The sequence below is a fragment of the Macrobrachium rosenbergii genome, chromosome 49 (genome assembly GCF_040412425.1).
Source record: "Macrobrachium rosenbergii isolate ZJJX-2024 chromosome 49, ASM4041242v1, whole genome shotgun sequence".
NCBI lineage: Eukaryota > Metazoa > Arthropoda > Malacostraca > Decapoda > Palaemonidae > Macrobrachium > Macrobrachium rosenbergii.
In genome coordinates, this window is record NC_089789.1 from 2,618,806 (window position 1) to 2,645,700 (window position 26,895).

The 26,895-nt window shown below is 38.5% G+C and overlaps 1 protein-coding gene across 3 annotated transcripts in view; it reads right to left on the reverse strand.

Moving 5' to 3' along the window:
* CROT (Carnitine O-octanoyltransferase) overlaps positions 1-26,895 on the reverse strand; it is a 286,657-nt gene that overhangs the window by 167,576 nt on the left and 92,186 nt on the right. For all 3 annotated transcript variants that reach the window (XM_067092518.1, XM_067092519.1, XM_067092521.1), the window contains exons 5-6: positions 11,897-12,025; positions 7,601-7,684 (exon numbers count right to left, since the gene is read on the reverse strand). In XM_067092518.1, the coding sequence (XP_066948619.1) occupies positions 7,601-7,684; positions 11,897-12,025 (213 nt within the window). The remainder of the gene's footprint in view (positions 1-7,600; positions 7,685-11,896; positions 12,026-26,895) is intronic.

Sequence of the window (26,895 nt, forward strand, 5' to 3'; positions counted from 1 at the left end):
ATGTTTTCATACTGGATTTCCTCTTCACAGTGTCAAGACAGTAAATGAGTTCTCTGTACTCTAATGCTATGCATGCATCCCTGATATTAGTGATTCAATACTGTACTTGAGGTTGAAGCCCTTCCAAAACTGCCTCAATGCACTGAGTGTTTGGAACTTAGCATCTGGCTAATACAGTAATCTCTTTATCAGATGCAAGTCATCTGGTCTTTGGTTAAACCGTCTACCTAATTGCAAAATATTTCTTGAACGAGGGATTGCAGGATGTCTGCCCTATTAGAATCAGTTTTTGTTCTCTGGTTAAGATGAATTTTATAACAGGCCACAAATGTTTTCAAAAGAACCTAGAGGGGCCAGTTAGTATCTATAGTGGCTAGTGTCTTGGAATTCTACTCGGTTGTCGGGAGTTTGCGCCTCCCCCAAGGTGATGAAAAACCACTGGCTCCATATCACAATCAGTTACTGCTGCAGTGTGGGGTCTGTGGTGGGGTTTTGTGGGAATCTGCCAAACATTTGCCTGAGCACATTAAGGTGGTGGAGAACTGAAACCAAGCAACTTTTAACTTTATTGATGTACAGTAAATCCCCCATATTCACGGGGGATGCGTACCAGACACCGCACCCCCTCCGTGAATAGCTAAAATCCGCGAATACTTAAAAACCCCTCTAAAAACACTTAGAACCACCTATTTTGATAGTTTAAACACAAAAAAACTCTAAAAATGCTCATACCTGAGTATTTTAATAGTTTTATCACAAAAAAGTGCATTTAGTCATGAAACTGATTCGAAAATACAGTAATTAGTGAATATCTCTCAGTGAAAAATACCGTGAATAGGCGAATTTTCAAGAGACCAAAGACATATATACAAGCAGTCACTGGTTAACAACAGGGGTTCCATTCCCAGCCGAGCGCTGCTAACAGAAAATCGTCTATAACTGAAAATCACCAATAATTACGGTAATAAATAGCGTTTATGACATCGTAAGCACCAATAAACTGTGTATCGGCACCATTAACCGTTTATCTGCGCCAATAAACCGCTTATCAGCACAGTTAACCATTTATCGGCGCTGATAAACTGCTTACCAACACCAATAAACCGATTACCAACACTGATAAACCATTCACTGACGCTGAAAATCGCTTACCGTCACTGAAAATCTGGTTAATGAAGTCATTAGCCAAGTACTGTAAAACTGGAACGCCGTTAACACAACATCACCGATAAGAGAGGACTGCCTGTATAATATATAAAAATTTCATAAAAGTTTAAAAACCTCGCTCAGATGGTTGGCATAACAGCATGGGCCTAAAGAAGTGTTTGTAACACTGCTTACAAGCATAAAAAGGCAGAGAAAATGTTTTTTTAGAGGGGTGGAGGCCAAGGAAAGAGCTTCCAGGGCAGGGGTGTGGGAAGGCTGGACAGGATGGGAGGATGGTTGGCAACACAGCATGGAGAGAGAGAGAGAGAGAGAGAGAGAGAGAGAGAGAGAGAGAGAGAGAGAGAGAGAGAGAGAGAGAGAGAGGTGTTAGTAACATTGCTCATATGAATAAGCACATGGAGAATGGGTTATTGGGGGGTGGGTGACTGGGGAAGGAGTTTCCCAGGTGGAGAAGGGGTGGGAAAGCCATACAGGATGAGTGGAGAGGGGGAGGCCAGAGTTAGACTTCTTTAAAGCTTTGACTTTATGTTTTTTCATGTTGATATTTTATTACATTTTGTCAAAGGAAACTGCTGTAGCTGGTAGTAAAATAATTACCTATATAAGAGAGAGAGAGAGAGAGAGAGAGAGACTGTTATTGGCTTAAAAGCACGAAATCGCACAACACGTCATCATACATTACTTTATCATTTTTAATTGGCTAATACTGACATGTCATCAGTTCAACAGCGTATGGCAGAAGGTGCCTGGGTGGATAAGCACTTCTGATTTTTGTAAGCTTTCCCGCTACTGGCAAAAACACATACATCATTACAAGCCATCATGATTTTTTCTTTTCAATGGCAAATAGACTTTGTCATAAACTTGTGTCTAACTGCTACACCCAGAAAGTGTCAATGCACTTGGTAACAAAGAGCGTTTCCCCTCTTTGTCCAGTCATGCGTGATCGCTTGCATTTTTTAATGGTTTGCAAGTGCTTGCCATAAGCGATGCTTTCCAAAAAACATGCAGCTTTCCTGGTAATGCTAGTTGTGTGTGTGTGTTCTTGTGTATTATTTGTATGGGCCCACCTCATCCCAAGAGGGAGATGAAGGTGTTGACCATTCAAAAGAAGCTTAAAATTGTAGGGAGAATCGAGGCAAATTGCTCTATAGCACTTATCACGGAGGAGTATGGCACTGCTGGGTCAACCTTGCAGGAGGAAAGGAAGAAGACATCCAGGAGTCAGGTCCACAAGGTCATGGCAAAAGCCCATCATGAAGATACTGAACAGTCGACCTTAATCTGGTTTGGTCAGCAAAGAGCTGCAGGCATGCACGAGTGTAAGCAGTGCTGAATTGAAGGCTGCAGCTACGAAGTTTGCAGGCCTGTACAAGGTTGCAGACTTTAAGGTCTCCAAAGGTTGGCTCTTTCACTTCAACATTTGACATGGGTTTTCTAACCAGAAGACTCACGGTGAAGCTTTGGATGCTTCCGAGGAGATAATGGAGGAATTTCACCAGACACTGCAAGGGTTGATGACAAAAGAAGGCATTGTTTTAGGGTAAATCTACAACAGTGATGAAACTGATCTATTCTACCACTATGCAGTGGCCATATATTGGCTGTTTTGTTTTGCACTTAATAGTTATCAATACATTAACTTGTTAATATTTCTTAAATTTCATGTCTAATTTTTTTCTAAGTATTGGGTGTCATTACTCTCCCTCATGTTATAATCAATGGGGAACCTTTCTCATTTCTGGTCTGACAGAGATTGTGGTACTCAATCAGTACTGTTGGCTGCTATTTATGGAAGACTGCAGCACACTGCCATGGATTGTGGTGGAACTTACTGTGCAGTTTATGAGTGCTTTCATAATCCTCCTAGCTGCAATACCAATGCTTACTGCTTCATCTTTTTTGGCAGCCACATATGCAAGCCAGTGCTAATAATAATTTTGAGGGCTTGCAGTGGTGGTGTCTGTGCAGCTTTCTTTTATTCTACCACTTGTGTGCTGCAACCTTGATAAAGTGACTCGTGGTACATGTGTTTTGCAACAAAATTAAATAAAAGGGAAAGACTTAAATAGTGCTGTTGATTGATTGTGTTCTTAGGTATTGAGGAAGCTTACTTCCTCGTTGGGTAGGGTTGACCAGTAATGTGCTGTCTCCAAGAATTGGAAGTTAACCTGTACATACTGTTAATTTTATAAATAAAACTAGTGGTGCATAAACCTATAGGTTAAGAAGTGATTGTTTTATTTACTCCCCAAGACTGTTGAACTAGAATATTGTTCTTGCTCTTCACCTCAATATCATAAAATGTTACTAAGACAAAAAAAAAAAAAAAGCACAACATTCCACACTCATTAACACTTTAACTGACGTGAAGGAAAAGAATTTACTTGGTCGTGAACTTTCCGAGTAATGAGTGTCTGCCACGTTATATGCAAATGCTTCTGGTAGCCATCATTGCATACCAGTGGTAGTTAAGACATGCAAGGCAACCACATGCCCTGTGTGGGTCAATGGATAGGTTCCTAGTGATTTGGTATCATTTGGAAAAGGCTTGGCTTACCTTCAGAATTGTAACTGATTGGTTCATCAGACACAAGACCTGGGCATTGCTAGGCATCAGGTGAAGACTCTGCTTCTCATTGACAATGTACCTGTGCATCCTAATGTAACCCAGTTGGTTGGTGATGAAGATCATATTAGTCATTTATTTGCCTCCTAATATGCCTCCACTCATTAAGCCAATGGACCAAGGTGTTACTGTTACAATGAAACAGCTATACCAGAAGAATTTTTTGGAAGAGGTGATGGTAGCACTGGAGGGTGAGGGGAAGGGGCAAGGCTTTGACACAGCAGGATCAGACACTGAAGAATTCTTGAAGCTGTTCGCTAAAGTCTGCCTTCTAACTAACTTTTAAATGAAATTAAAGTTACTGTAATTTCATTTAAAAGTTAGCTTAATACATTACCCTTAAAAAAAGAAATAACCTCATTTTTAAAAACTTCTTTATTCTGTCTCTTTCTCTTTGTTCTGAAATGCTCTATGTTTCAGAACGGCCTATTTACAGTTTGTAAACGGTACAGGTAAAATTAGATCAATTTAAAATTATCTATTGTACAGTTAAAGACATATGGAGAAACAGTACTGTAATATGTAGGTTGGCTAACTTCGAACAAGAGAGAGAGGGAGAGATAACAGTTGTCCTTACTGAAGAGAGTGAAATTTTTTATGAATTATTACGGACACACACACACAGAGAGAGAGAGAGAGAGAGAGAGAGAGAGAGAGAGAGAGAGAGAGAGAGAGAGAGAGAGAGAGAGAGAGAGAGAGAGAATTACAAGAAACATTTGACCACTGATCAGCAACAATCCCCTTCTTGTCATGTTAAATGACATGTCTGACAGCTTTTGCCTTCGACCTTCCTACAAAAGACGAGGGAAGAATTTGTTTGTTTAAAATAGTACGAATTTTGTAATTACAGTGTTGTTGTTGTTATTATTATTATTATTATTATTATTATTATTATTATTATTATTATTATTATCATTATTATTATTATTATTTAATTTAAATAATCTTATTAACATTTGAAAATTAGTACTTATTATTAGGTAAAAAGTTTGTTATACAAATATTTAATTTTATTAATCTTATTAATATTTGAAAATTAGTACTTATTATTAGGTAAAAAGTTTATTTATCATTACACATAAAAGCTAGAAAACTTATAATTTACATAAAAAATTCAACAAATACTTTTGCAGGGTTAATCAGTGTTCGCAAATGTTCGCGTGTCTGTGAAAAACTTGTGTATGACCATTAGTTAGGTTCCAAAGAAAAACCTGTGTGTGTGAAATCAAGCAACTCGAATCGCGCAAGTTCGGGATATTACTATATATCTATCTATCTATCTATCTATCTATCTATCTATATACATATATATATATATATATATATATATATATATATATATATATATATATATATATATATATATATATATATACTGTATATATATATATCGATGGCTCAGTCGGTTATAGCATAGCGGATATATATAGGTCTGTATATATAGTTCAAAATATAGCCGACTGATCAGAGATAGACATTTTGCTATCCGTATAGACATCCCGGGATTATATATGTAATCAGCGGATAGGTTTGCTTAAAAAGCAAATGGATGTTACAGACTAAATACACACACAAAACAAATACTACAACACCTTCTAAAAACATAATAACATCTCACACGTCTCGAACTCTATATATATATATATATAATCGCTGCTGCTGGAAGAAGGGCGTTGGGTATATATATACATGAAACATATATATCGGGGTCTAGCGATATCAGGCAGGGCATTATATATAGACCACAGGTCTATTATAAAGCCAAATCAAAAAAAGTCCTTCAAAAGAAGGCATTATATTACCCCATACAAAAATGGGAATCAAAGCACATTAAAAGAAGAATAAGAATATATATATATATATATATATATTAATATATATATATATATATATATATATATATATATATATATATATATATATATATATATATATATATATATATATTCTCTGTACATCTTTACCTGTACAGTAGATAGCTTAAATTGATCCAATTTGACCTGTATTGTCTACGAAGTGTAAATGCACTAGTGTTGCAAATACGTTCTGAAACATAGACACATAATAACTAAGAGTTGTATTAGTCAAAATAAAAAAAAAACACTGTTTGTTCATGAAAAAGCATTTCAGAACAAAGAGAAAGAGACACAGAATAAAGAACTTATTAAAAAGAGGTTGAGACGACTTCTAAAAATAGATCAGTTGCAAGGGGAGAGAAACAGAAATTCTCTTCCAACTCTCAATTTTTATGTCAACCATTTATTTCTTTTTTTAAGGGTAATGTATTCAGCTAACTTTTAAATTAAATTACAGTAACTTTAATTTCATTTAAAAGTTAACTTAATAATTTGGGAGCATGATTAGGGTCATATTTAGTGTTTAAACTTTACAAATAAGCATTTATTAGCATTTTTAGAGACCATGCCAAACTTACACGAAAATTCACCCTGCGCGAGGGGTTCTGGAACCTAACCTCGTGTAAGTTCGGGGTATGATTGTATATATATATATATGTATATATATACACACAATTCCGCTGGTGTGCCTGCCAAGATGATTAGAATGTAGATGATTGTATTTAGATAATACTTCAGTCCTGTCAAGCAAGTTCTAATAGTCTTGGCAGGCACACCAGACAGAATACTGAGAGTCTTCCGTAGAGCCAAACCAGCCCTGGAATCCTTGGGCAAATTTAAAGGAATAGCCGCCCCCCACCACCACTTCCCCCTGAAATATCAACATGAGTAGCAATGCTAAATCTTGGATCCAAACTTTATAGGGCGGTTGATACTCCAACCACCACTCTCACCATTACCTTCAGATATAAAGTCCAATATCTGCTATTATTTTATGGATTTCTTTTTTGACTGTAAAGACGATTTGAATAAAAAATGCATCAGCCATCACCACCTCTCACAGAAACCCTAGCACACTTTAGCAACATCAAATGGTTTTAGGGGCACCAGTTGAGAAATTCTGCTGTATGAGCACTTTACCTGAATATACTTGCATTTGATTTTTATCTCTAGTTTATCCCAAACCTTTTCTTGGCATATTTTTTTTATTTGGTTTTGGCATATTTTTTTTTATTTGGTAAGTGAATCAGAACATATTCAATCCCATTTTCCCTCAAGCATATGTGGCTACAGGGTCATGGGCTGGGTGGATAGGTGGGTTACACTCACTAGCATCATACATGTTTTCCCAATAAAAAGTTAAGTTGATCTACAAATTATAACAATATGATAGCTTATGAGGGAAAAATCAGTTTCCACTGGCCTCAGTCAGAAAATAATCCTCAAAGTTTGTATTTAATCAAATAGATTTTCAAAGAAATGACTCTAATTTCCACTATTCCGTTGTTTTCAGCATTAATTCTTCCCTTTTCATAATAAAACACAGGCAAAATCTGAGGTCTCAAAAGAAGACATCATGCACAAAATTAAGACCCACCGGTGAGACATGAATGAAGCAATGAAACAATAACTAATATGTGAATGACAAACAACTAATTTAAGGAGAGGCAACAGTATCCAGAAAACTGAAAAGCTTTTAGATTTTGTTATGTGAAAAGAGTATGAAAGCTCCACTTTTTATTGACTTTTCCATGCAACCTAGAACAATATTTTTTTTAAACATGGCACCTTTTAGATTGCATATTGATCCAAGGAATCCTGTATGGCTTTTTAAATGCTTTTACCAAACAAGAACAAAGAGAGCAAATTACTGGGAGACTGGAAAATGACACGAACACAAAAAAGATAGTTATTATAAATGTGCCCCGAAGATAAAGAAAAGACTTACATCTTTGGACACTTGAGGATGAAGTCGCTGCTCTCGGATGGCTTTATAGATGCGAAGGGCACTCCACAAGTACAAAGCACACCTCTGAAATATGAGAAAGAAATATTTCTCTTACAATACTACACAAAGATGAAAGTTGCAGGCAAAACAGCACAGAAACATTCTTCTAAAACAGCATTAACCAACATACTTCAATCACGCATATACAAAGATACACTTTCCGATTTAAAATGGCAAAAATATAACAGCCACGTAAACTGTTTGAAGGAAGAAATGGCAAAGATAAATGACATCAAACTGCTAATTTAAGACAAAATAATAGATACCTGATGAAATCTTTAAAAAAAAGTACTGCACTTTAAAATCAGGTATACAATGGGTCCCCACTACATCGCGGATCTGCAATTGCTCCTTCAGTCAATTGCAGATTTTTCTGTGGAACTTATCTCCAAGTATGTTGCGGAAAATTCACTAATTCGTGGATTTTTCGTAGAGCAATATTCACAAAATTGCTGTTTTCATTTTATTTTTCCGATTAAATATTTTTTACGATAAATAAGTTACTTACTAATTTTCAAATATTAATATTAACGTAAACACAGCAAAATATTGATTAAATGTTAAAATAAAAACCCTCAAAATCACAAAACAGCTTACTATGTAAACACCTCAGTTCTCTCTCTCTCTCTCAACTCTCTCTCTCTCTCAGTATACATATCCTTTAATGAAAAACACAGCAAAAATTAGTAAAATGTTCTTTCACTTGCAGAATCCATTTATACTGGATTATTATATATTGATCTACTATCATCGTCCTGTGATTGTAAACCCCCGTATTTGTGTTCTCACGATTCGCGGACTCACACATTCGGGGGTTTCTATGTGGAACATATCTACCCATTATTCTTGGAAAATTCGCCCATTCGCTGTATTTTTCACTGAGAAATATTCACTAATTACTGTATTTTCATATAATTTTCATGAATAAATGCACTTTTTGTGATAAAAATATTAAAATATTCAGGTATAAGCATTTTTAGAGTGTTTTTCATGTGTTTAAACTATCAAAACGGGCAGTTCTAAGTGTTTTTAGAGAGGTTTTAAGTATTCGCGGACTTTAGCTATTTGCGGGGGGGTGCGGTATTCATGGGGGGTTCACTGTATAATAAAAATGATCGTCCCAATATTTGGTATTCACGGGGGGTTCACTGTATAATAAAAATGATCGTCCCAATATTTGTAAATTTTTTACTGATGTATACATATCAGTTCTCTCTCTCTCGATCTCTCCATGACAACAGTTCATACTGTCTAAGTGTATGAGTTGCATTTTGTTCTCCCACTCTCTCTTCCTTTCTCAGTTCTCTCTCTCTCTCTCTCTATCTTAATGAAATATGAATTACAGTATCATAAATACATTTTTTATGATAAAAAAATGATTTAATAATTTTCAAATATTAATATTTAACTCCCTATCTCTCTCAGTACTGTATATATCCTTTAATGAAATATGAATTGCATGTACTGTATCATTAACATATAAAACTCCAGGGAGTTCACAAAGCCATCATCAAATGAGCACATATGTACATTACAATTTTTTTTATTGCTCTGACGTAGGCTCCATGACAACACGCTAACTGGCTGGAGGAGTTGACATTAGCCAATCACAGAGCTTGTAGCAAACCCCCTCTCTCCATGATGACACACTACTGGCTGGAAGGTTTGGAAATTGCCAATCACAAAGCTTGTAGCTCAAATGTTTTGTGTAGCCTATATAATGTCAGAAGGGTGAGTTGTATTTTCTCTCTCTCTCTCTCACTGAGATAAGAGAAAGAGAGAGATTTTTTATGCATATGTAACATGTGTTTATTTGTTTTGTATACAATACAGTGGACGCCTGCTCTATTCACGCTTCACTTTGTCATAGATTTTTGTGGAACATATCTTTCAATTTTACGCGGGAACTTTCACCATTCACAAATTTTCTCATAGAGCAATATTCATTAATTACTGTATTTTCATTTTATTTTCATGACAAAATACATTTTTTAAGATAAATTATTTATTAATTTTCAAATATCAATACTGATGTAAATACTGCAAAATATCTATAAAATGTTTAATACAAATTAAATAAATCTTTAATGAAAATTAAATAAATTTGTCTTACAGACCGTTTGACCACTAATCATGTTTTGTTTTCCTTTTACACTGGTAAAAACAATTACTGTCACTTGTGTATTAAATATTTTTAATATGCATATGTATTTCTGTTCTCTCTCTCACTGGATAAGAGAGCGATTCATATTCATGCATGTATGTTTATTTGTTTCGTAGACTATAGTTTTATAGATAAACGTGATGTTACTTTGTCATGCATTTTTTCATATTTTCCATGCTATATTTATACAACTTTTTGCATTTCAATAAAAGCAGACTGGAAAATAAAATTAAAACAACTAGCATATATTTTAGATACTGTACAGTATGGTGAATCATCCAAAAACACTTCAACGTAATATCATTTCAAATACATCTTACATTACCCTTAAGAGAGAGAGAGAGAGAGAGAAACATCATCGACTTGTAAAGCTCATCCCGGGGTTCTGTTTTAAGGGTAATGTAAGATGTATTTGAAATTATATTACTCTAAAGTGTTTTTGGATGACAGAGCATACTGTACAGTGTCTAAAATATTTGCTAATTATTTTAATTTTATTTTCCAGTCTGCTTTTATTGAAATGCAAAAAGTTGTATAATTATAGCATGGAAAATATGAAAAATGAATGACAAAGTAACATCACATTTATCTATAAAATTATACTGTACAAAACAAATAAACATACTTGCATAAAAAATCAATCTCTCTCTTATCACAGTAAGAGAGAGAGAGAGAGAGAGAGAGAGAGAGAGAGAGAGAGAGAGAGAGAGAGAGAGAGAGAAACAAAAATATGTATGCACATTAAAAATATTTAATACACTAGTGGCAATAATTGTTTTTACCAATGTAAAGAAAAAAACAGAACGACTTCAATACTGAGAGAAAACAGCTGAGCTTACTTACACAAGGGTAACTTGATTAGTGGTCGAACGTTCTGTGAGACAGATTTATTTAATTTGTATTAAAGATTTATTTAAATTGTATTGAACATTTTATATACATTTTGCTGTATTTACATTAATATTAATATTTGAAAATTAGTAAACCATTGTTATAAACATTTGAGCAGGTGAAACAGTTGTATGAGGGTAATCTCAGATGACTTTGGGTGTTTTGGGGTGATGGATTGGGTGTATTTTTGTTTGAAATGATATTAAATTGTTTTAGTACGATAATTTAAGGTATATTTTTGTTTGCACTATTAAATTTGGCAGTGAACTGTTAAAATAGGCAGTTATAAGCATTGTAGTTTAAAGGTACTGGGTATTTGGCAGTTATAAGCACTTATAAGCATTTTTTGAGAGGACTTTGCATTCGTGCGGATTCTGCATTTTCGTGTGGGTTCTGGAACCTATCCCCATGAAAAAGTGGGGGAGCACTAAAGTTTTACAGATAATAAAAATGACATTACTTTGTCATTCATTTTTTCATATTTTGTTTTACAGATAATAAAAAGGACATTACTTTGTCATTCATTTTTTCATATTTTTCATGTTATAATTACAACTTTTTGCATTTCAATAACTAGGAAAATACAATAAAATATACTAAATTGTGTAAGATTTTAGCATAATTCTGTGGAATTCCAAGTCTTTTTCTGGTGCTTAAGCAGGAGCATAGCCCTGTCAGTCATTTAGACATATTGACGTGAAGGGTCTGTGCAAACAGTCTCTCTCACTGAGAGAGAGAGAGAGAGAGATTTTTTATGCATATGTAACATGTATGTTTATTTGTTTTGTATCATTTTATAGATAAACATGACATCACTTTGTCATTCATTTTTCATGCTTTCCATGCTATAATTACAACTTTTTGCATTTCAGTAACTTGGAAAATATAATAAAAGATAATAAACTAGGTAAGATTCTAGCATAATTCTCTGAAATTCCAAGTTTTTTCTGGTAGATAAGCAGGAGAAGAGTGTAGCCCTCTCAATCATTTTGATATGCTGATGTGGTCCCAACCCCCGCGAATACGGGGGACATACTGTAATACTAACAAGGGATCACATAATTGGGTCAAATTTGCAACAGTAGTTTACAAATGCTTTAATTTCCAAATAAGATACCTAGGGCACAAACAAATAAAGTTCACTTAAAAATATCACCATGATTTTAAAACAGTTCACTTACGTCAGTAACGTCTTCATCTGTTGGTTTCCAAATAGTTAGATTGAGGGGTAAAGGTCCTGTGGTATTCATCGTGGGTAGAATGGGGTCACGGACCAATAAATAGGCATAGTGGAGCCACCAGTCTTCAAGCTGTAAACAAACACATTATGTAAAAGCCTTTCTGAATACTGTACACTATCACCCAACCTCTTCAGAAAAATCAGTAAGATCTTGAATTGTATAAGCATGACAGTGAACCATTACACTGCATGACACATATGAGTGACTAAAGCAATCAGATGTTGCCAGCATAACAAATACATTTTCTAAAAAATAAAATTTGCTTCTTAATATCAACCCTTCAGTTCACAAATGCCTATCTATGTGCTCAGCAATACAACTGACACACTTCAGTATATTAAGAACACTTCCAATCTGCCAAGTAGGCATGAGAGATAACCTGTGCCCCTAATGCTGGAAAAGTTACTGCCCTGTGTTGTCTGGACTTACACGAGATGTGCAGGGTAAGGTGGGCACTCCATATAACACTGAGTTTGTATTAAAAGAAAAACAAAGCTAGTTTGAAAAAATGAGATTTTTCATGATAAAACTAATTATTTGGATACTTACCTACTGTTAAAGTTAGCTTATATCTTTGCGCCATTAGGTGCGATCAGTAATCAAAATAAAACAAAATAACACTTGGCTAACCCGCTAGGACTGTCTCTGTAATCACTCGTTTCCCACCAGGTAGCACTGGAATGTTTACGTTCTTGTCAGAACTCTTCATGACCACCCACTAAGATGTGAGGAGGCTGGGCGGGCTTCCACTTTAACAGTAGGTTAATGGTTAATTTTATCATGAAAATTCTCATTATTTGGAATGAATCTTACCTACTGTTAACGTTAGCTGACCACCACAATGTTCACCCAAACAACTAAAAACTTTTTAATGATGGTAAAAAATGTTTCTCAACATTCCTGACAGTTGTGTGATCCTTACTGGCAAGTCCTGTCGCCAGACGGAACCACAACAGGGTGTAAGGCCCTCTTGACGAGACTTGTCAGAGGATCCTTACAGAGAAAAATGGACTCTCATAGAGTACTAGTGACTCCTGAGTTGAAAGCCCATAACCAACTTTCCAAAACTACAGACAATTACCACTTTCATATATGAAGGTGCACTCCTTACACCAATGTGCATCTTCATGCTCCCAAAATTCAATAGCGGGATTTCCTAACAACTAACAATAAAATAGAAAGCAAGGTTGCTTTCATATTCGGTTCATGAGAAAGTGTCCCCACCGCAACAATAGGACTAAGAGCTTTACACCGCATGCTAAATCTGAACATTTCACAAATAATATGAGTCAACAACAGTTACATCTTCCCCAAGCTGCATGACAACCTTCTCTACTGAAAGGTTTTACAGGAAATATAGATTTGTTTACAGCATGGAAGCCATGAGGATTATTTCAAAAAATGGTAAAAGTTCAGTGACTTGAGCATTCTTGGACACAGGAGTGTTTGGTCTCCTAACACCACAGATAAATATCTAACTCCTCCTCCTCATAAGGTTTATGTCTGTCAAGGTAAAGCCTTAACAGTTCTAACTGGACATAAGAAAGCTACAATCTGGGAAGGGCTTTCACTTCTATATCTTTTCTATAAGTAATGAAAAAAAGAGAGAGAGAGAGGTTGCCACTAGAACAAAGCCCACATACAAGAAAGAGCTTGAAGCTCACTAACACACTTTGTCGCAGCAAGAGCTAAAAGAAAAGTGTCTTCAAAGTTCTTAAGTAATGCCTTATCAAAATAAACTGACCACTGTTATTGAAACATAAGTCAAACAGTGGAGGGCCTTTTAAGCTTTAGGACTGCTTCCTTGGCCATTCTGGAAATGCCCTTAGCTTGTAACAGACAATGACAATCCCATGTGGTCAGGTGAAGCATGTGGAGGTACACGGAATCTTCTCAAATACAACTGTCTGAAAAGACAACAAGGAACATCTAACACCAGGAAAGGAAGTTAGGGGAACCATTGCTAATTTTTTTGGGTCTGGCTACTGGATTACTGCGCCTTCCCCAGCAATTCTCAGCATGACCACCACCCTCCTGGCAATAGTGTTTCAGGAATTTTTGACCCAAGTTAATGTTACAGGTTATCAACCATTTTCTTTATTCCAGATACCCATTACGTTTTAGCAAATGACAAACACAAAACAAACGAATCTATACAGACACCACCCTACTTAAAAACATCCAATTTACAAACAATCAGAGATACAAACAGACGGGATAGCAAATTAAAATTGTGATCAGAGCACTCCCCTTTGCACCTTAAGTTCAAATTTTGTTCTGCGCACCTATTCTATAAAATACAGTATTGTATGTACAGTGAACTGTGTTTTAGGATGAAAAAATGTACAGTACTGTATTGACTTTATATCATAATGTACTCAAGCATGCATGAAGAGTACAGTAACCAACTTTCAAACAATTCAACATACGAATGGCAGTCCAGAATGTAACTCCTTTGTAAGTAGGGTGGTGTCTTACCTAATTATGTTGGGTCTGGCTGAGGGATTATTGCGTCATCCCCGGTTCAGGAATACTGCCACTAATACCTACCCTGTACCCTCGGAGACTTCTTCGACAGACACATTTCCCATGGAAGTTAACAATGTACTAACTTATTGGATATAATATGACTTGGAAAAGGAGTGAGGGTCTGCTTTTTAATGAGGGACGCAAATAATTTGCAGACCATGTAGAGAGTGTTTTTTTTTTTTGTGCCAGGGTGTAGGAAAATGAGGGGACCTTAAGTTCTTGAACAGGGCATAATGTTTTATCCAAAATACTGAGTTCCCTTATCAGAAAAGGGGATTTTCCCTTTAAAAGGTCCTTATTCTTGGCCACATCTTTGAGAGCCCAGTTCACTAATCCTAGCTCCTGATGCTAAAGCAGTAAAGAAGACTGCTTTGTGGAGCACATGAGTGGTAGCTGTATTGGGCCCACTGAATTGAAGGTATGACAGGAGTCTAAGAACCTTCTTCGGGGACCAGGTAATGGGAAGCCACGCAGAAAAACATTCAAACAACGCTATCTAGTGCACGATGATTGTTGCAATAGCAAGGCACTTAACCTCAAAAGATACATAATAAAATGTAAAACTGTTTCAACAGATTTCAACTGAGCTCTCAGAGTGGATGTAATCTAACCAAATTTTCCATATGGATTGGTATGTTGGTATGATATGTAAATAATCTTCATGGTAGACTGGCGGGATTTCACAACCACACACTCACACTAACAAAAAAACAGCACACACACTCACCTCGTACTAGGCTAAGCCTACGAATTCCGGACGGGAAGTTTTGCCAAGCAGGAGGTGGTCACGGAGTCACCACAACCGCCGATAATGCCAATGCTCACCACACAACAACAGTCCACAACCAAGAAAACAACAACCCAACCAGTACACAAACACGACCCAAAACAAGACTCAAAAAGACTCAACCACGAAGACTCAAACTCAACTCACTCGGAACACAGCAGAAAAAAAAACAACCAGGCTATCACATGACACCGATCACGCAACCAACACAGCACAAAACCCAAAACACGCCCAAGTACAAACACTCCAACCACAAAGCCTCCAAATACCAAATCACACAAATTAAAACAAAAAAACGCAACCAAAACTCCGATCAACTATCGGAAAAACCGTCCTTTCAGCACAATATCTCTGTCAAGACTCCTGCTATCCGGTCACGATCATCCGAAAAAAAAAACAGTTCCGCGCACTCCCAAAACAACGAAACACGAAACCTCGCGGACAATCAAAACGTAAACAAAAGAAAACCACACTCACTAACGACATCATTCAACAATTACGTACGCCGTTGTTCATTGTCTCTCTCTCTCTCTCTCTCTCTCTCTGACACACAAGACGTCGTCAAATGCAATAACCTCATTCCTCCATAAGACTAGATTTAAAAAATCCACAGGTAAAGGTCACAACTCAGGTGGATGTGTAGATGACTTTTCCCCCCTTCTGTCTGGGACAGAACAGTGGATGGTAATGGAATTTATTCTCTCACCCATTGTTGAAGCAAAAGGAACTAATGACTGCTCAGCTAACTCGGGGCCACTAAGGTAAGCGGTTCTGCTGAAAGCTGGTCGATAGTTCAAAGCCTTCAAAATCTGGGATAATGGAAGAATGAGGTACAGTTGACCCCCAGTATCTGCAGGGGTTAGGGACCGCAACCACCCGGGAGAAGCTGAAATCCGTGACCAGTTGGTAACCCCCTCTAAAAATGCTTATAACTGCCTATTTGAATAGTTCAAACACCAAATATACCTTAAACTATCATCCTACACCATCGTAAAACACTTTAATATCATTTCAAAGTCATCTTACAACACTACCTTTAAAATATATGGCTTACAGCTACATGTGAAAACTAATCAAGTATTCTACATGAAACATTTTCATATATAAAACTTAATGTAAAGGCTGATAGAAAAATGGTGCAAAAATTACGACAAAGTAACTAAATAATTTCTGAGATTTTCAGCAGAGTTAGCTGTTGCTTTCTTTTGGGATAAAAGAAATTACAAGATGTACAGCTGGGTCACGCTTGTAAACAAAACAACAGCGTGATCCGTGAACTCCCAGCATCCTCAAGGCGCGTGATTTAAAATATTTTGCAAACGAGGCCTATAAGTATTTTTTCGTGAATATTTAAAAAAAGTTTTTGTAGTCGACGTATTTTATGTCCACTCGGCACCCGACACACAACTTTTGTCGACGTAAAATACGTCCAGTTGGCATTAAAGGGTTAAGTGCTTGGCATCAAAGGCCATGAAGCTCACCTACTCTCTTTACTGAAGCTAGGATAAGCGAAGAAAAAAGTCTTAAGAGTCAGAAATCTGCCTGATGACCCTCTCAACAGCTCGTATGACATACGAGCTACGCTTCTTAAGATGAGAATCGCAACCCACTTGGGGGCCTGAGTTCCTTGGGTGGGCAAGACTGTTTGAAACTTCTCAGAAGTATAAAGATCCCTCACGGGATGAGAGATCTACCTCTTTAAACCGAAGGACTTGGCCAGGGGCAGCTCTATTACCCTTAATAGGCCAAGACATAGAGAAGCTTCTCAAAGTGAAGGGCAAAAAAGTCTGCTACCTACTGAACACAAGCATTGATCGGAGAGATACCCTGTCGACTACATCAGCTACAGAAGACAGTTCATTTCCCGATACACAGCAGCTCAAATTCCTCAAGTATCCAGACATCTCCTTTTTATGTACCGAGAAACAACCCTCTCGCTCACAAGAGATGATGGATAGTCTCCAGGCGTGAAGTGCCATCACCTCAACTGCCTGGTAATGCCTCTAAATATGCAGCTGGCACAGAATGCTGTGCTATTGGGGAATCCCTCTCTTAAAACACAGCCAGCAGGTCAGTGAACCACTTGACGTGTGGCCACTGAGAACCACCAGAGTCAAACCACTGGAACCCACGGTCCAGCACAAATGAGTCATACCCCACATAACTTGGAGAGTTTCTCCACAATGTCTTGGTGTAGGGACTCCGTCCCTGTCACCAGGCTCTGGCGATTGAACTTGTCTGCGACCCCATTCTGAGACCCTGGAAGTTACCTGGCTAACATTCGTGTACTTGCACTGTCAATCTGTGGCAGCTGAAAGGACACCAGTCCCCCCTGCTCGTTGATGTATGCTGCTACCATAGTGTTGTAGTTCGTCAACACCATGGAGTGCCCCACCAGTCTCGAAACTCTTGCTGGGCTACAAAAGCTGACTTGAGTTTCAAGTCACTGATGTAGAGGTGTCTGTCATTCTGGTCCCACACACCTGTGCAACAAACATTCTTCTAGGTGTGCACTCTATTCCTAGAAGATGTGTCCAAAAACATGAGCACCTTGGAGGGGGAGTGCCTGCCCAATGGTACTACCAAGCTAGATCTCTCCTCACTTCCTCCGACAGAGGAATATGAGAGAAAGGCCGGTCTCTTGCTGGAGACCCATCCACCTTCATCCTCTGCTAAAGGACGTAGGGGTGAAGCCACCCCTGAGGGTCCAATTCTACAATGACAACAGGTGACCCAGAAAGATGTGCTACTGCTGATCAGGTTGTTCCTGCCAAGGCAGGACCTCTTTGTTGCCTCTCTGAACCTGTTGATATGAGAATCCAGAGGGAAGACCCTCACTTGTGCAGTACCTATCAGCATGTTCAGATACTTTACCCTCTGCTTGTCTGTGAGATCTGACTTCTCAGAGTTGATCATTATACCCAAGTCATAAAAAATTTGAATACAGTACACCCCCTGTATTCACGGGGGATGAGTACCACATGCCGCTGCTAAAATCCGCGAATATTTAAAACCCCTCTGAAAACACTTAGAACTGCCTGTTTTGATAGTTTAGACACAAAAAAAAAACTCTAAAATTGCTTATACCTGAGTATTTTAATAGTTTTATCACAAAAAGTGCATTTAGTCATGAAAATACGAAAATACAGTAATTATTGAATATTTCTGTGAAAAATACTGCAAATGGGCGAATTTTCCGCAAATAATGGGTATATATGTTTCACAGAGAAATCTGTGAATATGAGAGTCCGTGAACAGTGAGACAGCGAATACGGCGGTTTACTCTAGCCAATCGCTGTCCTACTGATTGTGGCAATGAGCTCGCCAGGACCAGCCAATCGAACTGGTGCTTCTGAAGACATACCCGCGCAACCGAGCTTGTGCAGAGATAAAAAATGAACCCAAGTGAGCCCCCTCGGAGCAGTGGTGAGCCCGAAACAAGAGCCTTGAACTAAAACACTGTTCCCCTTCTAGAGGAGATGGGTAGGTATTGAACAAACACATCCTTCAAATCTTCCTAAAAGCAAGAAGTCACCCTCTCTGATGGAATCGAAAACAGAATGGACAGTTCCATCTAGGACTGGTTCAGTGGGAACAGGGGTAGAGGACTCCCACAGCACCTTCTAGGAGCATTGCGTTCACCTCTTCCCACAGAGTGAGGTCTTTCCGTGAGCTGGGAACAAACATTCATAACCGGACCGGAAGGAGGGTGAGGGATGACGAAGAATCTAAGGGTAGCTGAACAGTATCTGACGGGTATCCACTACCCATGCTTCCACTCCACACTGCTGCCAAGCTTGCCCAATGGCTCAACAGGCACCCACCCCCATCAGCAAAAACTGGGGATCACTGCTGCACCTCCAGTGTCCTCCGCTTCTACAAGGGTAGAAGTTTGGGTACCTCTACAAGGAGTCAAGAATGTCTGGGACTTCCTATGACCGAAGGGGAAGGGCTAGCCTGACCCATGGGCTGAGCTGCAGTGCCACTCGAAGACTTGAAGGTCTTAACCACTGCCTGGTGAACGAGCCGAAGCCTGTCCACCATAGCCTCCCCTTCCTTCTAGCAAAGAGGGACGGGAGATCCCAGAACCAATTGTTCCTGAAAGTCAAACCTGATTGGGACCAACAAACCTAGAAGTTTGAAACAGCACAGCATCTCACCACCTGCAGGTTTGCTGTCTAGTGATAATATCCCTACCTCCCTGAGTAACAGTCTCTTGAGGGCAGCATTCTCCTCGGATGTACGGAAGCCTGAGGAAAAACAAGCTTGGCCAATGACAGACCCAAAGATCAATCTACGAGACTGACTGGAATGCTGCTCTGGCAGTCAATTCTGGTGCCGTTGTCTCCGTCTGTGATAGGGAGACTCCCTCTGCATGTAGATGTTCTAGTGACATACTGGGACACAGACAATTTAATCAGGTCTGGGTTAACCTAAAATAGACAGTATCGATCTCCCTCAGAGAACATGATATTTCTTCTGGCAGGCTTGAGGCGGGGGAAGTGCCTTGCATGAACAGCTGGACAGGGGAGAATTCTCTTGCCCAGGGAAGCATAATGACTCTTCCTCGAGATCATTAAAATGTTGTATCATTCTAATGATCTCCACAACAGGCCTCTGCAACTCCATTGGGGAGAAACACCCACCAGAGCCCCTGGCATTCTCTTATTCATTGAGAGTAAGTTCTGCTTTGCCCAAGGACCAGACAATGAACCTAAGGCTCTTAATAATGTTCCAGGATAGGAGCGAGAACATTCCTAGTCCCAAGCTTCAAACCTGTCCAGTTCCTGTTTCCTGGAAAAAATTTCAAGGAGGAGGAGCGAGTGAGAGATCACTGAAGACCTAAGTCCTGGCAGGTAAGAGAGGACGTGGGCAGTTGTCAACCTGGGGTGACAATGTCTGCCTGGGTCGGGGAGAACAGCCCCGCTAACGCATACATGAGCATGGGTTGTCCTGTGAGCGAGCTTCAATCTTCTACAAGCCAAGGCTTCTACAAGAAAAGACTGAGCAGGGGACTTCCTTTTGACTTGCTGAAGTGACTAGGCCGGTCGCTGGGCCACCGTCCTAGGACCCCTAGGTCACTCTCTTATTTTCTTCTTTTTACCTTCTAGCATCCAAGTAATTTTTTACAATACTGCATGATTTAAAAATATGGTGAAAATAGTATAATGTATGATTCCCGAGTTAACTCGAGAATGTAAACATCAACAAAAATTATGCACTACATATTAAAAACCTACTTACAAACAATTTAAGATACGAATGGCCATCTGGAATGTAACTCATTCAAAAGTCAGGTAATGACTATAGTGTATATAAATACAAACAACACTCACACAAAAATACTAAAAAAAAAAAAAGAAAGCAAATGGTAGCTATGCAGAGAAGGGCAGAGATGTCTTTACAGCAGCTGAAAGCAAAGTGGAGTGCAGGCCGATGAGTGGGCGGGGCTCCACTCAACTGTCGGTAGTAACAACCTTGTCTGAAAGTTGAACAGCCATTTCAGCTCACGTTCACAAGCTAAATCCCCTATTTAAAGACCGAAGGTTTGTAGTTGTGTAGGAACAAATAAAAATTTTCAATTCCATTCCCCAGTCCTCTGCATTGCAAAGACTGGCTCATGTAAGGGTTCCCACTACCAGGTCCCTGAATAAGTTCTCTAACCCCTGCCATCTCTATACAGCAGCCCTAACTCAACACTCCAATAGGCAGTTTTCTTGGCTATCTTGGTATCCTGGCTCTCTTAGAAAGAGACAGCGCTTCATCATGCACATACTTAGCCATCACTGATGTCTCCCGACTTGTCATTTCTGGCCAAGAATGAGGACACTTTGAAGAAGAAATCCCATAAATCTTCTATAGGAACTCAGAATTACAGATGAAACATTATGCCTGGTCCGAGCACTCTTGGTTACCTTAGATGTTGCAGCAAACATCCAAGATAGTCTTTTTTCTCTTACATACTATCACAAACATGCCTCTTTCTCTGCATGGGCTGAGAATTGTCTTAGTGGCCCTAATTAGAAAGCAGAACCTCATCCCTTTCCTTGTTCACATGACTTCCAGGGGTGGCTGCAGCCCTAGCTTTTGTTTGGGTATATTTCTTTTGAAAAACTGTCCAAGTTTACAAGGTGGTCATCAGAGTTAGTGCTACTTGAACACTGCTGTTATGATATCAAACGAATCTGAATAAACTGTGTTGGTAGGTGCTAGGGAAAGTCCTGGGCCCACAGGCTCCTTAGTGGAAACCAAAGGGTCTTCTTGACGTCATGGTAATTCTGAGATATTGCCCAGGAGGGGGACGCAATGATCCTGTTTTCCGGTCTGGCATAACTAGGTAAGTCAGTTTAGAACCACACAGAATAACTCACATACCTAGTGGGTATCCTGAATAAAAGAAGATTGTTAATAATCCGTGACTTTACCATGGACCATATTTACCTTGGGTGACGTGAACGGAACCAAGTAACCCTACCTTAATACCTTCACCACCCATGGATCCCTCCCTAGATCCTGCCATGCATGCCAGAAGCTGGTCACATACCCCACAACTAGGATATGAGGACAATTCAGCCCCAATTCTTGTCACCTTTTCTATGTTTACCCTTTCTTTTAATTGTACCAAATGAAATGGGTTCTGGAGACCATGGGAAGAAAGCTTACAATGATTCTCAGCCTGAAATCTAACTGGAAGGGCAAAAACTGGAATGGAAGCTGGACGTTTCTGAATAGCTCTATAAGGCTGAGCTAAGTATTCCCTATTCTCTGCAGTTTTTACATCCTCCAGAATGGCTTGAAACACCTCAGGACTAGGCACAAGACCCAGAGGATGTTCAAAAACAGCAGCTGCTTTCTGAGATGGTGAAACCTGATGCATCAAGGAGCAAAGTTACTCGTGACAGTCAAGAACTGAATTGGCAAATGCATGAGCTGCTTCACCTCACACAACAGTAATAGCCTTATTGAGGCACCCCAGGAAATCTAAGGCTTTACTTAGCTTAGAAACTTCTTCAGGGGAAAGGCATTCTTTTAATTCACTTAAGGAATTTGCTGAAGCAAAGAAACTTCAGCGAAAGATAACACCTCCACAGGGTGAAAGAGCGCTGAAGAAATTCTGTTTCAGAAGAAGGCAAAACAACCTTCTCTGTATTCAAACCTCTACATCTCATAGGTTCTATAAGAGCAAAGAAATTAGCATCTTTAATAGGAGGAGGATGAGTATGAGGCATACACCCTGTATCATAAAAGGTTATCCTATGAGATTTTACAACAGGTGTGACTACGAAAGAAGCGTTATTAAAACTCGACTTGTGTGCTAGAAAACGAGCAATTACATCAAATCTAGCCTTAACCAAATCTGTGTGCAATAATTTCATTGCATGACTGAAGGAACAGCTCCTATGGTTGCAAAGAGGGTACAGTGCATCGTTCAACAAGGGGGGAATTCGGTACAAAGGTGAGAAAATAAAGAAGTTCCTTCGGTTACATGCTTTTCAAAAGCCAAAGTCTCAGAATCAACATGATCATCAAGACTGCCATATGTATCCTCTGCAGCAGAAAACTGCACACGTGGCAGTAAAACTAATGGCAGTGAAACGGCGGTATGTCAGCCACAAAGTCACCTGAACTAGAAGAGGCAGGCAGTGAGGTACAAGAGCAACGAGGCAAGGGAGACACTCCAGACGGGTAAACAAGATGACTGTGTCACAGGAGCAAAGTGAATAGCTGATACGGACGTGGGTAGGGTCAGCCAGTCAGCAACAGTAGTCAGCAACTTGGCAGATGTGGGGAGCCACAAGGATGTAACAGACAACTCAATGCTGTCCTCTCTCTGAATGGAGACAGAAGGACAGGAAACTTTTGCTGGTGCAAAGAACAAGACTTGATCAATATGATTGATAGATTATCATAGGCAAAAAACTTCTGGGAGATGATGTTGAAGAAAGAGAAAACTTAATAAATTTCGGAGAAAATTAAGAATCAGGAGAAAGAACAGAATATTGGAGGTTACAAGTTTAGCCTTAACATCCAGTTTCACAAATGCAACCATAAGCTTAGACCTTATAATGAACAATCATATCATCGGAGTATGGGAGGAAGGGGTCAGAGAGCACATAACCTCTTGGTCCATTGGTAAGGGATCATTCCCATTACTGCCAGGTAGTCCAGAGGAGGAGCTACAGACAAAAGCCACCAATGCCTTACCTCTTGAAGGTAAACACAAAACATCTGGATCATTATGGGGGATTTGGTGTCATTCTGATCTTTATAAAATGAGAAAATATCTGTAATGAAGCTAAAACTGAACCCATATCCTGCAATAATCCATCTATTCATGGAACCTGAGCCACCTCGGGAGCAACAGATGATGCACAGAGCAGTGTAAGTGACAGGTGGAAGGGGTGAAGCAGTTACTTGGCAGAGAGAGAGGGAGTCAAAGAAGGCATTTCAATACCATAGTTTTAAAATCCTGATCTAGTAAAATATTTATGCAATCTGTTGGACTTCTTATGTTTGCGATACTTAACATAAGCATGTATTTCCTCATTTGTCCAAGATACGCACCCATTACACCTGTCATCTACATAGCAAGTCATTCCCCAGCATTTCATACAAAACATATGCCTACCAAGACTTAAGGAATACTACATCCTCATAAGACAATTGTCTGTTAAGCATAACCTTACAGGACCATCTGTAATACAGTGGGTCCCCAGTAATTGTGGAGGTTAGAGGCCACAACCACTGTGTTAAGCAAAAATCGGCAACAAGTCGGAACACCCTCTAAAAATGCTTATAACTGCCTATTTCAATAGTTCAACCACCAAATACTGTATACCTTAAACTATCATCCTGAAACCCTGTAATATAATTTCAAAGTTATCTTACAACATTACCCTTAAAAATATATGGCTTACAGCTACAGCTACGTGTGAAAACTAAACTCACGTCACCCCTACATTCAAACACAGCCATTTTCTCTCATACAGTATTGAAGCTGTCCTGTTTTCTTTCTTCAGATAGGGGAAACATTGGGAATTCACAAATAGAGTTAAATACTTTAAAATACCAAGTTATAAATGCAATCTTGTGTATGTACATGTTAGAATGATTTACTAATTTTCAAATATTAATATTATGTAAACAGCAAAATATTGATAAAATTTTATTTCACTTACAGAATCCATTTGTCCTGTACAGTATCACATTAATCTGTTATCATCATAATATGCATAATAAAAATGGATCATCCTGACATTTGTAATGTTTATGAGAATCAGCTGATTGAACCTGCAACTCAAAGAATTAGGAAAACAATTTTTTAGTTGCTAAAAGAAACAAATGTATTAATGGAATTACAGTATTATTATTTTTAATTTTGTACATAAAAGTTTATGATGCAGTAATTCATATTTTCATTAGAGAGAGAGAGAGAGAGAGAGAGAGAGAGAGAGAGAGAGAGAGAGAGAGAGAGAGAGAGAGAGAGAGAGAGAGAGAGAGAGAGAGAACTGGTTTTTATAAATGAAGTCTTAGCACAGTAGCTGGGGACAAGACGACTTGACAGGCTGGAGAGGAGAGCACAGTAGAACACTCTGTTGCTTACGTAAGAAATTCAGATTTTTACGGTGATTAGAGATGAAACATCAACAGTGATAAAGTATTCTCTTGTGTACTGTTATAATATGTGTGATAATCATAGAGTTAACTTAACTTGTAATGAAGTATGGTTGAGTAAATCAGAGAAAGAGAGAAATATGGCAACATGTACCTACAGTAAAAACAATTACAAATGTCGGGACGATCTCTGTTTTTTTTAATACATATTACGATGATAATACATCAATATAATACAGTATAAATGGATTCTGTAAGTGAAATAACATTTTATTGATATTTTGCTATTTTTTCATTAAAGAATATGTACACTGAGAGAGAGAGAGAGAGAGAGAGAGAGAGAGAGAGAGAGAGAGAGAGAGAGAGAGAGAGAGAGAGAGAGAGAGAACTGAGGTGTTTATGAACATTGGTAGCGGTTTTGTGATTTTGCGGGATTTTAATTTAGCATTTTATTGATATTTGCTGTGTTTACATTAATATTACTATCTGAAAATTAGTAAATAACTTTTTATCATAAAAAATTGTATTTGGTCATGAAAATAAAATGAAAATACAGTAATTAATGAATATTGCTCTGTGAAAAAATTCGCGAATAAGTGAATCTTCCACGATATATTTAGAGATAAGTTCCAGAGAAAAAACAGTGATTAACTGAAGCTGCGATTGCTGATCCGCAGTCTAGCAGGGACCCACTGTATAACGATGGTGGGAGACATCTTATGTTACTGGAAAAACAAAAAAAATGCAGCCACTTTACCATAAAATCCAGCCAAAAAACAACAAACTTCTGTAAAACCATGCTTGCATTCACAATGGTAGCAAAAGTTTTTCTAAATATAGAGAAGTATGTGGCCTTGCCTGGTGTGGGGGGGGGGGTAGTGAACTATACAGCAACTGTCATACAAGACCTCAGTCAAATATCTTCTTTATTTTTCCACTTGCCGAACATGCACAGGGAGCAAGTTTTAGCAGCTATCTTACGATTTGTTAAGACTCATTGCAAATAATTAATATTCAAAAATGTACTTTTTTGTGACTGGTGGAAATAAATATTAGAAACATGTCATCTATAGATGAAAATGTTAATCTGAATGAGCTTTACTACTCTAATTTGTTCAAAAATTTCTGGTTCAGTCTTGTTAATGGTATAGAAACCCATGTTTGAGGTGAGCTGAATGTACAAACTGTTTGTACACTGATGCTTGATTCTTGTTCATGGGCTTTATTGACTTACAGTTTTTCTATTAGATTGGCTATGCCTTGGCAAGATTGGGCATGGATCATAAGTATTTATGGACATTCAGTCTGGTACAAATCTGTAACATTACAGGGCTTACTTTATTTAGCAGTGTATATACAGAATAGACAATTGTGCATACTTTATAAAAAAAAATTCAGAAGATATTTAAAATCCATTCCTAAGCTTTGGTTTGCAGTCGGCTAGCACTGGCCATGGGTCATACACCTTTTATCAGCTTTCTGTTGGTTATGAAAGAAATGCAAACAATCACTGTATGAACATAATTGGTGCTATTTTTAACAAACAATTTAAAACCCCACATACTGATGACATTTCTTTGGAGCCCCGATGGCTCAGTCGGTAGAGCAGCAGCCTAGGACTTCGTAGAGGTCCATGGCGCGGGTTCAAATCCACAGCCGACTGGTCAGAGAAGGCAGACACTTTGCTATCCGTGTAGACACCCCAGGATTACGTATGTAATCAACAGATAGGTTTGCTGAAAAGCAAATGGGTGTTACAGACTAATACACACATAAACAAAGCCACTCCAACACCTTCTAAAAACATAACAGACACCTCACACGTCTCAAACTGTCGACCTAACCGCCCAGTTCTCTTTGCTGCTGGGAGAAAGGGAGCTGGGGATTGGTACGATACACGTAGACATCGTTACCGGGGTCTAAGCGATGTCAGGCAGGGCAGCCGATCGAGGCTACGGCCTACCCCAACGCCAAATCAAAGTCCTTCAAAAAGAAGAAATCGTGCTTA